The sequence below is a fragment of the Habropoda laboriosa genome, unplaced genomic scaffold, assembly GCF_001263275.1.
Source record: "Habropoda laboriosa isolate 0110345459 unplaced genomic scaffold, ASM126327v1 scaffold153, whole genome shotgun sequence".
Taxonomy (NCBI): Eukaryota; Metazoa; Arthropoda; class Insecta; order Hymenoptera; family Apidae; genus Habropoda; species Habropoda laboriosa.
The window spans coordinates 114,855-127,390 of NW_017100272.1; the positions used below are offsets into that span (position 1 = coordinate 114,855).

Below are 12,536 nucleotides of genomic sequence, written 5' to 3' on the forward strand. Positions count from 1 at the left end.
CGTTATACGCGCGGCTCTTCTGCATTCCGCAGAAATCTTCTTAACTGATCCAGGCGCGAGCGCAATAAAGAGAGTCGCGAGATCGCCCTCGTCGCGCTTTTATTCCACGCTTCGCGGAGAGAAGTTCACTCTCGGTGCTTGTTTACTCGAGATGAATCGGTATCTTGTTCTGGGTTTAAGCGTTTGTAATCTTGGTTCTGTTAATGAGCGTGTAAATTTGCGGGATAGATAAGAGACTGCGTGATACAGCGGACGAATTTTATTCTAGACCGTTTACATTGGATTTTTGGGTCTCGTAGATGGCTCGACATGACGCTTCTGTTTGCTCCTGTTCTTCGGGGGTGTAGGGATGACGGAGTAGAGTTTGGATGCCGTTTCTGCCGATTATGCAAGGTAGAGACATGTAGACGTCTTTTTCTAGGCCGTGACGACAACCCTGGAAGTCGATAAGCAGAATTTTGGCAGTCGTTGACGTAATTATAGGCAATTCTACGTCGTTTTAACCCTTTCGCCGCGGTAGATGAAAGATATTCAACCACAGTCGCAAAATTTTTTATTTTGCCCGTCTCGTTTCAAAATTTGTTTCATTAACTTTAAACGAGGATGCACAAATGGAGAAATTAAGGATTAGATTAAGGTGGAAGTGCACCAAAGGTTCTAACGTCACAGAGCACCCAAATATTCAAAGGGTTAAGGTAAAGAAAAATGAAAGGGTTAAAGTCCTATATATTAAAAAATAAAAGAATTAAAGTCTTCTATATTTTGTAACTGTCCTTGATCTCCACCGACTCTCGATGGCTGACGTACAACTTGCTTAACATAATCTTGTATAGACAAATTCTACAATTTTTCTGTATAACGCGTTGCTATTACATATGGTACATACGCGGCTTAAGGCTCTCGCGTCAGAACCGTCCGCCGCGAAAGAGTTAATATCCCGGTACAAATTGATAGAAGGTAAATTCAATTAGTCCGAAACGGTACTTTCAGATACGTGGATAGAGTGATGCAAATGCAGGTATTCCGCACGATGGCGTCCACAACCTCAGCGGCGCAAATACCGGTGCCCCAGCAGCGATAACCCTTCCTCGAGATAAGATCGCTGTCGCAATCGATTACTTTGTTGTGCAGCTCGCCCCAGGACTCCGGGTCCGCCTTGGTGCCTATGTCTTTGTTGATGTCTTTCAGTTTAATGCCCATTACCGTCACAGCTGACCATATAGGCACTGTTCCATCCACGTTTCAAACAGCGTTTGTTAAGATACGTACAGTTTCAACGATAAGACCGATAATCGTAGGAGATTGTGATTCTTTTGTACAATATTACCAGACGTAGGCCCGTTCTCGCAAATTATACTGGCTTGTACAGCTTTCGCCGAAATTCCGAGCTTCTGCGCGATGAAGTACTGAAACCTACAGCTGTCCAAAAACGTGCCAAGTCCAACGACTCGGTGTGGCGGGAAGCCTGAGAGTTTCATCGCTGCGTACGATAATATGTCCACTGAAATGTAATACGACATCGTTATTCCACTTGAGGCGCGTCGATATCGAGGAACATTTGGCCGGTGCTTACGAAACGTTGCATTCTCTGTGACGAGGGGCGTTCGGTATGTAAAGAGAGGAGGAAATGTTTAAGTAAGAAGTACGGGGCTGTTTGACAATTATTTTGGTATGTACATATAAAAAAATTGAGGAATTAAAAAATTAGGAAAAATTAGGCTGCCATATCTGCCTTATTCTCGGTGATAGAATGCACGAGGGTGATTATGTAAAGAGAGAAGGAAATATTTAAATAAGAAGTAAAGTTAAAATATGTATAAAAAAAATTGAGGAATTGAAAAATCGAAAAAATTAGGCTGCCTTATACTTGAAATTTCTTTTTGTTTGGCCTCGTCAATAAGTCATTACATGGGATTAAGTTCCACGTTAATGAAGGAAAAACTAATATGCAAAATTGACTCAAACAAGACAAAGTATTCTTCGCTGCTGGCGTAAAAAGGCTAGTAAAGGTAAACAGGTAAATTGTGAGATTCGATGAGTAAATCATACTGAATGAACAATCAATCGTCTCTTGACCTATTGAAACCAATTTTCAATAGAACTAAACACGATATTCCTCGAATAAATCATACTAAACCAACAATTAGTCGTCTCTTTACCTACTAAATCTCCTCGCCAACAAACTGAACAAGCACTTAAGAAATACCTGGCGCGGTAATAATCAAGAGCACGCTATTCGGCGCGTACTTGCACACGTTCGGTATCACTTCCCTGAATATATTCAAATTATTCTGCAGCACGGTGCTCGAATCCTGTCCGTTCGTAGCCTTATCTCCCACAGTAATCACGCATACTGTCGCGTCCCTCGCCAACGAACAATCTAAAAGCACAAGAGAAAATCCCACAGTTACCGGCTACAATCCATCCTCCCGTTTCCTCATCTGTAGACGGAAAGGAAAAAAAAAAGGAAAGAAACACCTCGCGACGAGGTGAGGCTCGTTTTCACCTTTGGTACCGATGATCCTCGGATTTCCAAGGAAGGCCGCCGCGTGGCTGATGTCTTCCGCCTCGGCTTTCGCCAATTCCTCGTTCATGTCTATGAACACCAGCTCGGAGGCGAGACGCTGCGCAACGGAGGCCGCCGCATCGCACAGAAACAGAAGATTATAAAGAGTAATTAACGGGAACTAGCTGACGGCCAGAGTTATTACGCACTCGGAATCGTTACGCAATCAAGACCCCCGGGAATCGCATTAAGAGAGTACGCGCCGGCGCTCGCTAGCTCGCGATCGATCGCGCCATTCGAGCGATCCCTTAATGCGAAGGATCGTTAGGGGTCTGATCGCCTCTGATGCAGAGGAACCACTTTGTCGGCGGTGCTCTCCGTCACGATTCTCTCTCTCCCCCCTCCTTTCTCTCCTTTGATACCTTACGTAACACGAATTTGATGGAACTATGGATTTTTTCATCGTTGTCGGTAATTATCCTGGTGTTTGTTAGATTACTCGAGATCATTTTTAGCTGGCACATACGTGCATGTATACCTTAATCAAGTGTTCGTAGTCTAGGTGTAAACGTAACAGAGAAAATTCGTATTAACCGATCGTTTATATCGGCGGAACTTTCTATCGTTGGCGTAATTTCTCTATCGCGGTGCGAGGTCGATGGAGAGATAGAGAAGGTATTAGAAGGTTGGTTGGAACGTGTTCGAAGGAAGAGGCGAAGGTATAATTGATCGAAGATCGTGAACGTTGCTCTGGGCGATTACGTATTTGTCAAAATCTCGTTTCCTCCTCGGTTATAATTGATGCGCCACTTCTGTATCGTCTATAATTTCGCGTGGAAACTTGCTCGAGCGACACCCCTCGCGCCCATCAATCGCGTTCACCCAGCTTTTTTTCCAACCCCGGTAATTTCTCTTAATCACCGTCTAATTCGACCGGCTGAATAATAGGGTGTATCGAGGCGCCGTTTTCGTAGCGAACAGGCCTAAAGAACGTATACAGAGACACGTGTAAGAACGTTCTCTGTTTCTTCACTTTCGCTTCCGCGCTAGCAGATGGACACATTTTTCTCTGACAGATGGTGCTTTCACACGTTAAAGGCAAACCCGCGCGGCTACCAAACAGAGAACGGGCTTCTTAATATATTACGTTACGCCCTTGTGCTTCCAATCTGTTATTGTACACCGCTTAATCACCATACTTCATCAAGCATGACTTCCGCAGCATGCATAATATCGCAGCTGATGAAGTTTCCTCGCTGGCCCATCGCTGTCTTCCACCCTTGTTCCTTCCTTCTTTGCCTCCTTTTTTTCCCACCACCTTCCCCCTCTCGCACTTTCGTTCGTTCCCCTCTTCTTATCCGGCCGTGTAATATCCACACGTATCGCGCGACGATATCGCCCGGTAATTAACTTACAAAAAATTCCCCTTCTCCGCCGTGTGCACTTTCTAACGAGATTTTTAATGACGCATGACCGCGGTGGTGGGCAAATGGTGGTTGACAGAGTGAGAAAGACGAGGAATATCTGGCGGTGCATTAACGATTCACGGACGGTTAGGTAAACGACGACAGCCAGGTATATAATTTGCATTTTCGATCGGAGCAAAATCGAGCGCATCGCTCTGCTACTTCTCTCGTAGTCTCTCATGCGGTTCTAGTTACCTCTACTATAGAGAGTCGAGCTGCGTTTCACCCTTGGTTAGCCTCGTCGATTTCGCTCGAGGGACGTTCGGTTGATCACAGGACACCGAAGGTGTGACACTCGATCCGTCACACGTTTTATTATGCTTCCGGTGGTGGATCGTCTTCGTTGTAATTTCTATAGATAGAAAGTGGCTTTAGACCAGAGCTGGACTAACGTTTTTCTCTTTTTCTTCAAATTGCCGTTTTCGTTTGTACAAGTGGGAGGAGGTAGTACGGAGGACGAAGGGTTTTCACCGTCAGCTCTCACCGACTCGTGAGATGGTTTGTACGATTTAATGCGGCCCGACGTACATGACACGTAACAACGGGTCGAGCAGCGACGAGAACAAGAAGAAGAAGACGAACGTCTTATGCAAGTACTACCGAGCTGGTTGGGCGTAGTAGGCTCGCAAGGTGGACACAGCGGAGATGGTACTGGAACGCTGGTACCTCGCGATCATCTCGTTGATGCGATCTGCCAAGCTGGGGACCAACGGTGCAACCGCACCGTTCGCTACCTCAGCTTCTTCTTATTCTTTCTCACCTCCTTTTTTCTTTGCGCTCTTGCACATTCGTCTCGCCGGTGTTTAGTTTGCTGTATCTTCGATTCTACGTTAACGTTTATTAATTTCACGAGGTACCTCAACCTGTTGCTTCTTGTTATTCTTTTGCACCTCCCTGCCACTTTTCACCGTTACACATTCGTCTCCCAATCTCGTCGTAGCTTAGGCGACACTAGGTATATCTTGGAATATTTTCGGTGACATTAACGACTTCGACCTACTCCTACTATCCCGCATTAATGTTTATTTTATTCACGTCACGAGAATCATTATACAAGGACCAAAGGGGGTATACATAAACCTTCTCCGGAGCTATCATTACGAACCATGATGACAGAGTGAAATAGTAGCAAAGAGAAATATCGCGGTTATTATTACGGGACAATATACACGTGTATAGTAGAGAGAGAGAGAGAGAGAGAGAGAGTCGCTTTGCCAAACAGGGCTAATGACAGCAAAGAGATACGCCTCCAACGTCCGTCTATCCGCGGCCTTCATTGTTTGCCCTCGTAACGATCCACGGAAACCGAAACCTGGAATTAGTCGCCCACGTTCATTACCTCCTACCGGAATGTTGCTGGCACACACCGATTACCAACCTCCTTCGACGGTTTCACCCCGTTCCACCGCGACCTTCCTCCCACGAGCTCTCTATCTGTGTGACGATTATATGCAACGGTGTTTGTTCTAATTTAGGTGACTCATTCGATTAACCGAGCTGTGCTTTACCCTGGTTAAAAGCGTGTGCACGAGAAACTACCGAAGCGGTTCCGCTCTCTCGAGGTGCACCGAACCGATTCGTAATGTCAGAGTCATTCATAAAGAGAGAGGGGGGGGGTATTTTGCATGGACAAAAGGGAAGGGAAGACCTTTATGTACAAGGTTCGTTTAAATCGTCGCTTCCGTAAGATTGCGAAAGGGAGAGAGGTTAGGTACTCTTCTCTTATATGCATATTTTGCATGGACAAAAGGGAAGGGAAGACCTTTATGTACAAGGTTCGCTTAAATCGTCGCTTCCGTAAGATTGCGAAAGGGAGAGAGGTTAGGTACTCTTCTCTTATATGCACGCACGAGAAAATAATCCACGGTTGTTGGATGAGCGAGAGCGATAAGGGTTGGGTGTCCTCGTAGACGGGTATGGATTTCAGCTTTCCTCCTCTGGTGACTAACGTAAATCAGCTCCGCGGCGATCCTGCGGGGGCGTCCGACGTGTAAATGCTCGCGTTACGATCCGATAACGAGCGAAAGGAAGCAGCACGTTCCTCCTCGTCTACTTCGTCTCTCTTTCCCACCGCTTCTTTCTCTCCTTCGAGCTTCCACAACTCGCTCTTCGCCTGGCTTTCACGTTCCGATCTTCACTTGCCTCGTCGCCGAATTCCCTCTTCTCTGCGCTTTCGTCGATCATTTGCATAATAGCCCTTTTTCATCCTGGCACACTAACGAGCCTACATTCAGACCTCTCGTTCCTCGCATAAATGCACGTATACGCGGTGCACACGCGTATCCGGAACATTCCTCAGGCTCCGAACCCTTTGTCGATGCTAGAATGCATACTCGGGGGGCTGTGCGTAACCTCGACGATCATTCCTCCGGACAAATACGAATCACGTGCCTCCAGTGTGCGTGTTTGTAAATTTTTCGCTCTTTTTTTAGTAGAGATCACGGATTTTGAGGATTTTTATCGAGGAAATGAGAGTAAAGAGAGAGGTTAGAAGTGAGATAGCGGAAGATTCGACGAACCTTGAAGAGAATCGCGATTCCAACGGCCACGCCTGTGTAACCACTGCCGACGATCGCGATTTTAACGCGATGACCGTCCGCGAAATCTTCCGGCTGCTTGGTGAGCAAAAACGTGGCTGTGTTCCAGGCGGAATCGGGTATCTTCTTTTTAGGCACGGCCATCGATGAACCTGATATTCAGGACTCAGCAACCCGAGGATTTTAACGACCGAAAGATAAATCAATAGCCTAGAAGATCTCTTTAACACTCTATAAATTTAGCCCTCGTGAGATCGAGCAACGAAAATGACAGTGAAGCTTGAAGTTGTGCAACAGTATACAAAGACACTCATTCGCGATAGAATAGAAATATATTCAAGGTGTATGAAAGAAACGACAGCTTTATCATTCTTTTCACTTTTCATGGTAAAGGTGAACAGACGAAATTGACGGACAGCTGTTAAATCGACGCAGGTGGGGTACACAATTACCTTTCAATTTCCGCTCATTTCAACGAAATTACCAATTTACCTTCGCCATAGATACTTCCTTCCTCGCTAAAAATTTAACAATTACAAAATCCATTTAAACCGAAACCTCTTCTCTGATATCCCGGCAAGTGGCGCGGAACAATGATGCAAGTTGTACGATAAATCAGGATTCCTTCGTACACATCCCACCGCTTAATCGACTCGCGAATGATCCATCGACAGACGCCACGAACATCTCATAATACGACGCAAAGTACACGAGCAGGACTGGTTGTTCGCGAGGGACCCGATAGTTTTCTAGGAAGTCGATTCCTGTACTGTCATTTATTACGCCGATCAAGTACACGTAGAGAGAACCGGTCGCCAGGTGCGCTCGCTCGTTATTGATGAAGACGCCTTCTAAAACGTTGCTTCCTTCGGGTTCGATCTCTCTCTCTCTCGTTGCAATTTCCGGTAGCGCGTGGCCCTTCGTTCCTCCACCGTCTTCTACTTGTTCTTCTTTTTCGTGGTTCCTCAGAGCTCGATATCGTTGTTCGTCTCCTGCGAGAGGATGCCACACTCCCTGAGCACGCTTCGAATGTTGTCGGCGCACGCTTGTACGGCGGTCTTCTCCTGTTCGGTCAGCTTCTGTCGCACGGTGCAGTACACACCCTCACGGCCAAGCACGCAGGGTACAGACATGTACACGTCCTTGTCTGTCCCGTGGGCGCAGCTCTGTGAACCGAATTTTCTTCGTCATTTGAACCGTGTAAATTGGTGGCTTGTAGTATGTCGGTGGACATGTGTTTTGTCACTGGTGAAATGAGGGTGCATATGTCTTTTTTTGGGGGGGGGAGAAAGGGCATGTGGAGTACTTTGGGCGTTTGGGAAAGGAAAGGAATGCGTATTGACACGTTGGTTGGCGAACGAATATTCTGCACGGAATGGAATTTTGTATTTTTTGTGGAAATTAGAGGAGGATTTTGAAATTTTAGAAAATTGAATTGGAAAGGGGCATTTCATTTTTGCAAGGTTGACACTTTTAGAAAGGGCATGTGGAGTACTTTGGGCGTTTGGGAAAGGAAAGGAATGCGTATTGACACGTTGGTTGGCGAATGAATATTCTGCACGGAATGGAATTTTGTATTTTTTGTGGAAATTAGAGGAGCATTTTGAAATTTTAGAAAATTGAATTGGAAAGGGGCATTTCATTTTTGCAAGGTTGACACTTTTCACATTTTTCATTTTTATTTTGAGAGTCAAGGATCACTTCAAGGCTTTGTTATATGTCATACATTTTTAAATGCGTTTTAACGTTAGTTGCAATATGCAAGAGAAGAAATATGCATTTGTCGAAAATTGTTGGAAGAAAAAAAATTCTCTGCAGTATAGGTCCTTTGATACCATCGAAATTGCACAGGAAATATCAGAAATAAAAGAGATATTCAAGTGGAAAAAATGAATTTGAAACAAGAATATTCTCTGCGGCGTATGGGTCCTTCGATACCATCAATGTTGCATAGGAAATATCAGAAATAAAAGAAATATTTAGAGAGATAGTGAGACACTCTGCATATCGCATCGACTTGCAGGATGGAATAATCGTTCACAAGAACCCCAGATATTCCAGCAACGAGATGCTCCAAGTATAATCTTACTAGAATATGTGTCGAGGCAGGAAGCACGACTTTAGTGTTCCTAACAATGGCATCGACGATCTCAGCTGTAGCGACAGCTACACCCCAACAACTTGATCCCTTCTTCTGCTCCAGCTCCTTGCCACTGGAACGTGTATACGCAAAATAAGCGTAAAACAGCGAGATCTCGTCCCGCAACCTCGCACGTTGCAATTACTCACATGTTCTTCACGTTCTCCGCGATTTCGAACCACTTCTCAGGGTCGTCCTGTTCCCCTATCCTAGGATTTATCTCCCGAAGTTTCATGCCTCCCACGTGAATACTGGACCATATAGGAACTACGAAAAGCACATCGTTCAATAAACAAGTAACTCAGAAGTGGCTAACTCCTAATTTATTTTTTCTTTGTTTACGAAGAGCTTAACTCTTCTGAAAGAATATGAAAAGGTGGAGTTAATCATTTCAGCTTCTGAGTGCCTCACGCGATAAAAGTAGTCGATTATCGTGTGAAAAGTACCAGCCATGTCTCCTTGAGCACCAACCACCATGCAGCTAATAGAACTACGCGCCATATTCAGCCTTCTGCTCACGAAATCCTGGAATCTAGCGCAGTCGATCAAGGTACCGACGCCGAGAACACGATTCGAAGGGAATCCGGACAATTTCCAGGCGATGTACGACATAACTTCGGTCGGTTGAGTGACGATTAGCAGCACAGACTTGCAGGCGAATTTCGCCACGACAGGAATCAGCTTTCTGAACACTCTCAGATTATGTTTGAGATTCGGTGATTCTCCAGGCTCAGTTTCACACGTACTGATGATCACCACTGCCGACTCCTGCAGCATGCTAAAATCTGAAGCGGAAATACATCAAAGTCACCAAAGAAGAAATGAGTGAATCCTTCGGAATTCGACCGTTGCGTCGGGAAGAAAGGACGTAAAATTGAGATTCTCCTCATGTGAAACACGTAAACCAGAAAGGATCGTTAGAAGATCCATCCCTTTTCTGGAAACATCTCGTTCGGTAATAAAGCCATCGGAAGCTGTTGGAATACAAAACGTTCGGTCGAACGCGTCTCGCCGAACGAAGGAGGGATTCCTCGGAGAAAAAGAGAGATGGAGGGATAAGAGCGCGAAGAAGTACAGGGTATAACGTGGCTGGTGGAAGTAAGAAGGAACGAATTTTAGGGTAACACCTTTATAGAGGTCGGTGTGACCGCGTGTGCAACGCGACCGAGATACGCTCGTGCTGCGAGATGATGCTGCGAGATAAATTAGCCCTGTAAAAAGTCGGGTCTGTTCTACTTGTTCCGGTAATTGCTACCTCGGACGTGCGCGAGATTAAAGGGGAGCCTCGTGTGTGTGTGTGTGTGTACGGGTGCATGCGAAAGCGAGAGCTTTGGCGTTCGAGATTATTTTAAGGACTTCATTTAAATTTACGGCTGATCACTGCGGACCAAGGTTGTCTGTGGAACTTATCGCTTCGGAGATTTGGATGGATTTCGTTGTTTAGGTAGTTTAGGTTCAGAATGAAAAGTTTAACGCAGGGAAATATAAAATCGAAGACAATTTCGTGGAAGAAATCTAAGTATTCCACATTTTGGAATTGCATAGTTATTATTGTAGGATGTATAGATATCTCGATGGATTTCGTTATCTAGTTGTTTTAGGTTCATACGAGGATATATGAAATGGAAGAAGTGTCCTGTTGTTACCTGACATCCAGCAACACCCGACAATCCTTACTTAACCCAATCTGGCCCATCGTATGCTCACTCCTCCCCGTTTCTCTCTCGAAATTTCCAACGAACGAATTAATATTCGTTCTGCTGCACGAAGTCAGAATGTCGTAGCCAGGTGAATTTCGCCAGCTACCACAAAGAGACACCGTTTTCACCGAGAGCGATCTTTTGTTCCCGAATTCCCCGAGCAAGGTGGTATATTTTTTACAAGCGAGCACGTTTACCGCGCGCACGGCTGACAGGGGAGGACAGCGAAAAACGAGCGAAAGAGAGAAAGAGGGAAGGTCGGTGGAAGAGAAGAGAATAGGGAAAAAAAGGAAAAAATGTATCGTGGAGTCGATCACGGCCGAGATAAATAAGAGTGGCACGAAATTTACGAGCTGGCTGGTGAAAAGCTCGGGGAAACGCTGAAGCGAGAGCCGCGTGTAAGCACCGCGGCGATGTAGATGAACAGCGAAGATTAAAGGACAGGACCGTAGAAGAGGCGAAGGATCCGGATCTCGGAACTCTTCTGCCCGTCCCGAAAACTCATTCCCCCCTTTCTCTCGGCCACTGTGACCGTTCTTTCTGACCCGTTGCACGTTGACAGAAGGTCCCCTGACGAGCAACCAGACGCGACGGCTTGTCTTTTTAAAGCGGCGGACCCTCGATCCGACCGAACGATCGCGGCTCATGCGAGCTTGCTATCCTTGCGGACGCGTCGATCGGAAATTTCTGGAATTCGACCTGTCTCGCGGCCGAGATTTTCTCGATGGCGGAAGGAATTGTTGGAGGCAGATGACGATCGACTTTGTAGCCTTTCATGGTCATATGTGAGCCGTTTCAGTCTTTTCGTAAGCTGTTTGGATTCCTGTGGAAGCTGTAGAAAATTGGTAGATATGTATAGTATACGGTTCGTTTGGAAACAGCATCTCGTGTTCAGTTTCCTCTTTACACATTGCTGCCGGTATCTCGTCACCAGCAGATGAAAACCACCGATGACAATTCGAGTCTCCCGGCGCTAACAGTTGAGAAACAAAAGTCTCCGTCAACAATGTATTAAGACGCATTCGGACGAATTGACGTTCTGACGAATGAAACTTTTGGCTTCATATCGAGTTCGTTCACTATAATCACAGCTTCAGTCGTCATCTTTCTTTTATCTTCGATTTTAACAAATGCGAATGAGTGGTTGAAGCGTTTTAATGAAAATGTGCAAGGAAACCGAGTAGAAAAGCTGTGTGTATTCATCTAATTCTAATTTCATCTGTGAAACAAAGATCCAGCAGAATACTCTAAAAAATATGAAAGAACTGTGCTTAACCGACGATGCTTTCGGTGAAAGTGACGGGAAAAATGGGTCAGACGAAGGTGTATACAGTTATTCCGAAGTACCTGACGTGCCAGTTACCAAAGGACATCCTAAAAAGACACCGACGTGTTGAATATCCTCGGCCTCGGCGGAAGCCTTGTTCGCGTCGTGGTCGATCAAGCAGACCTCGCTAGCCATCCTCTAAAGATCACGAGGAATCAAACGGTTGATCGAGCGTTGCGATCCGCGTGTCTCGGTTCCGCGCCAATACTAACTCTCATCAGGATCGCGATCGCGCAGGCGATCCCAACCTTTCCTACGCCGACGATCGACACCTTCACTCGATGCGGATAGACGTCGCATGGATTTAGCTGGGTCGTTATCAGCGCGTTCTTCGTCGTGGTTGTGAACGGCGCCTCCTCCTGCGAACAGACACTTTGTCGGGTAACACGTTTCGAAGCTGTGAAACGCTGATTTTATTCCCGCCAACGAATCTTGTTGATTATTCCCGCGGAAGGAAATTAAGCACGATATATATTTTCTGCTCAAAAATTGAGAATTAAGAACAGAGACTGATAGAAATTGCTAAATTTTTCTGTTCGAAATTTTTTTTTTTTTTCAAAAAGAGAAGACTGTAACATATTAAAAAAGAAGAAATCATACATCGTCGCAGGCTAGTTCCCTCTCCAACTCAGCCTCAGTCTTCACCGCGATAGCCTCCGCGTCCTCCATTTTCCAGAAGCTGCAAACAATCGTTCTCCAATTGCGTTCTCCCAATTCGACGATTAAATTTAAACATTCCACTTACCGGTTCACTCGTTAATTGGGTGCAAGTAGAGACGTTCCACTGCCAGCTACTTAGACCACGTTATCGTTACTCGGCCAAGCGTCGAGGTGGTCGCTGTTTCTTCGGTATTCGTGGC

At 45.7% G+C, this 12,536-nt stretch overlaps 2 protein-coding genes across 2 annotated transcripts; both read right to left on the reverse strand.

The window, feature by feature from the left end:
* Positions 1–259: 259 nt before the first annotated feature.
* On the reverse strand, positions 260–6,653 carry LOC108573523 (L-lactate dehydrogenase A-like 6A). Its single transcript, XM_017935984.1, has 6 exons — positions 6,492–6,653; positions 2,507–2,624; positions 2,207–2,380; positions 1,328–1,501; positions 985–1,226; positions 260–436 (listed from the first exon to the last, which is right to left on the reverse strand). The coding sequence occupies exons 1-6, from the start codon at positions 6,651–6,653 to the stop codon at positions 260–262; spliced, it is 1,047 nt and encodes a 348-aa protein (XP_017791473.1).
* Positions 6,654–7,474: 821 nt separating this feature from the next.
* LOC108573515 (L-lactate dehydrogenase-like) lies at positions 7,475–12,345 on the reverse strand. The gene is made up of 7 exons (XM_017935975.1): positions 12,277–12,345; positions 11,889–12,035; positions 11,697–11,814; positions 9,096–9,434; positions 8,799–8,916; positions 8,599–8,722; positions 7,475–7,675 (listed from the first exon to the last, which is right to left on the reverse strand). Exons 1-7 carry the CDS (start codon positions 12,343–12,345, stop codon positions 7,475–7,477), a joined length of 1,116 nt encoding a protein of 371 aa, XP_017791464.1.
* Between the last annotated feature and the right edge of the window lie 191 nt (positions 12,346–12,536).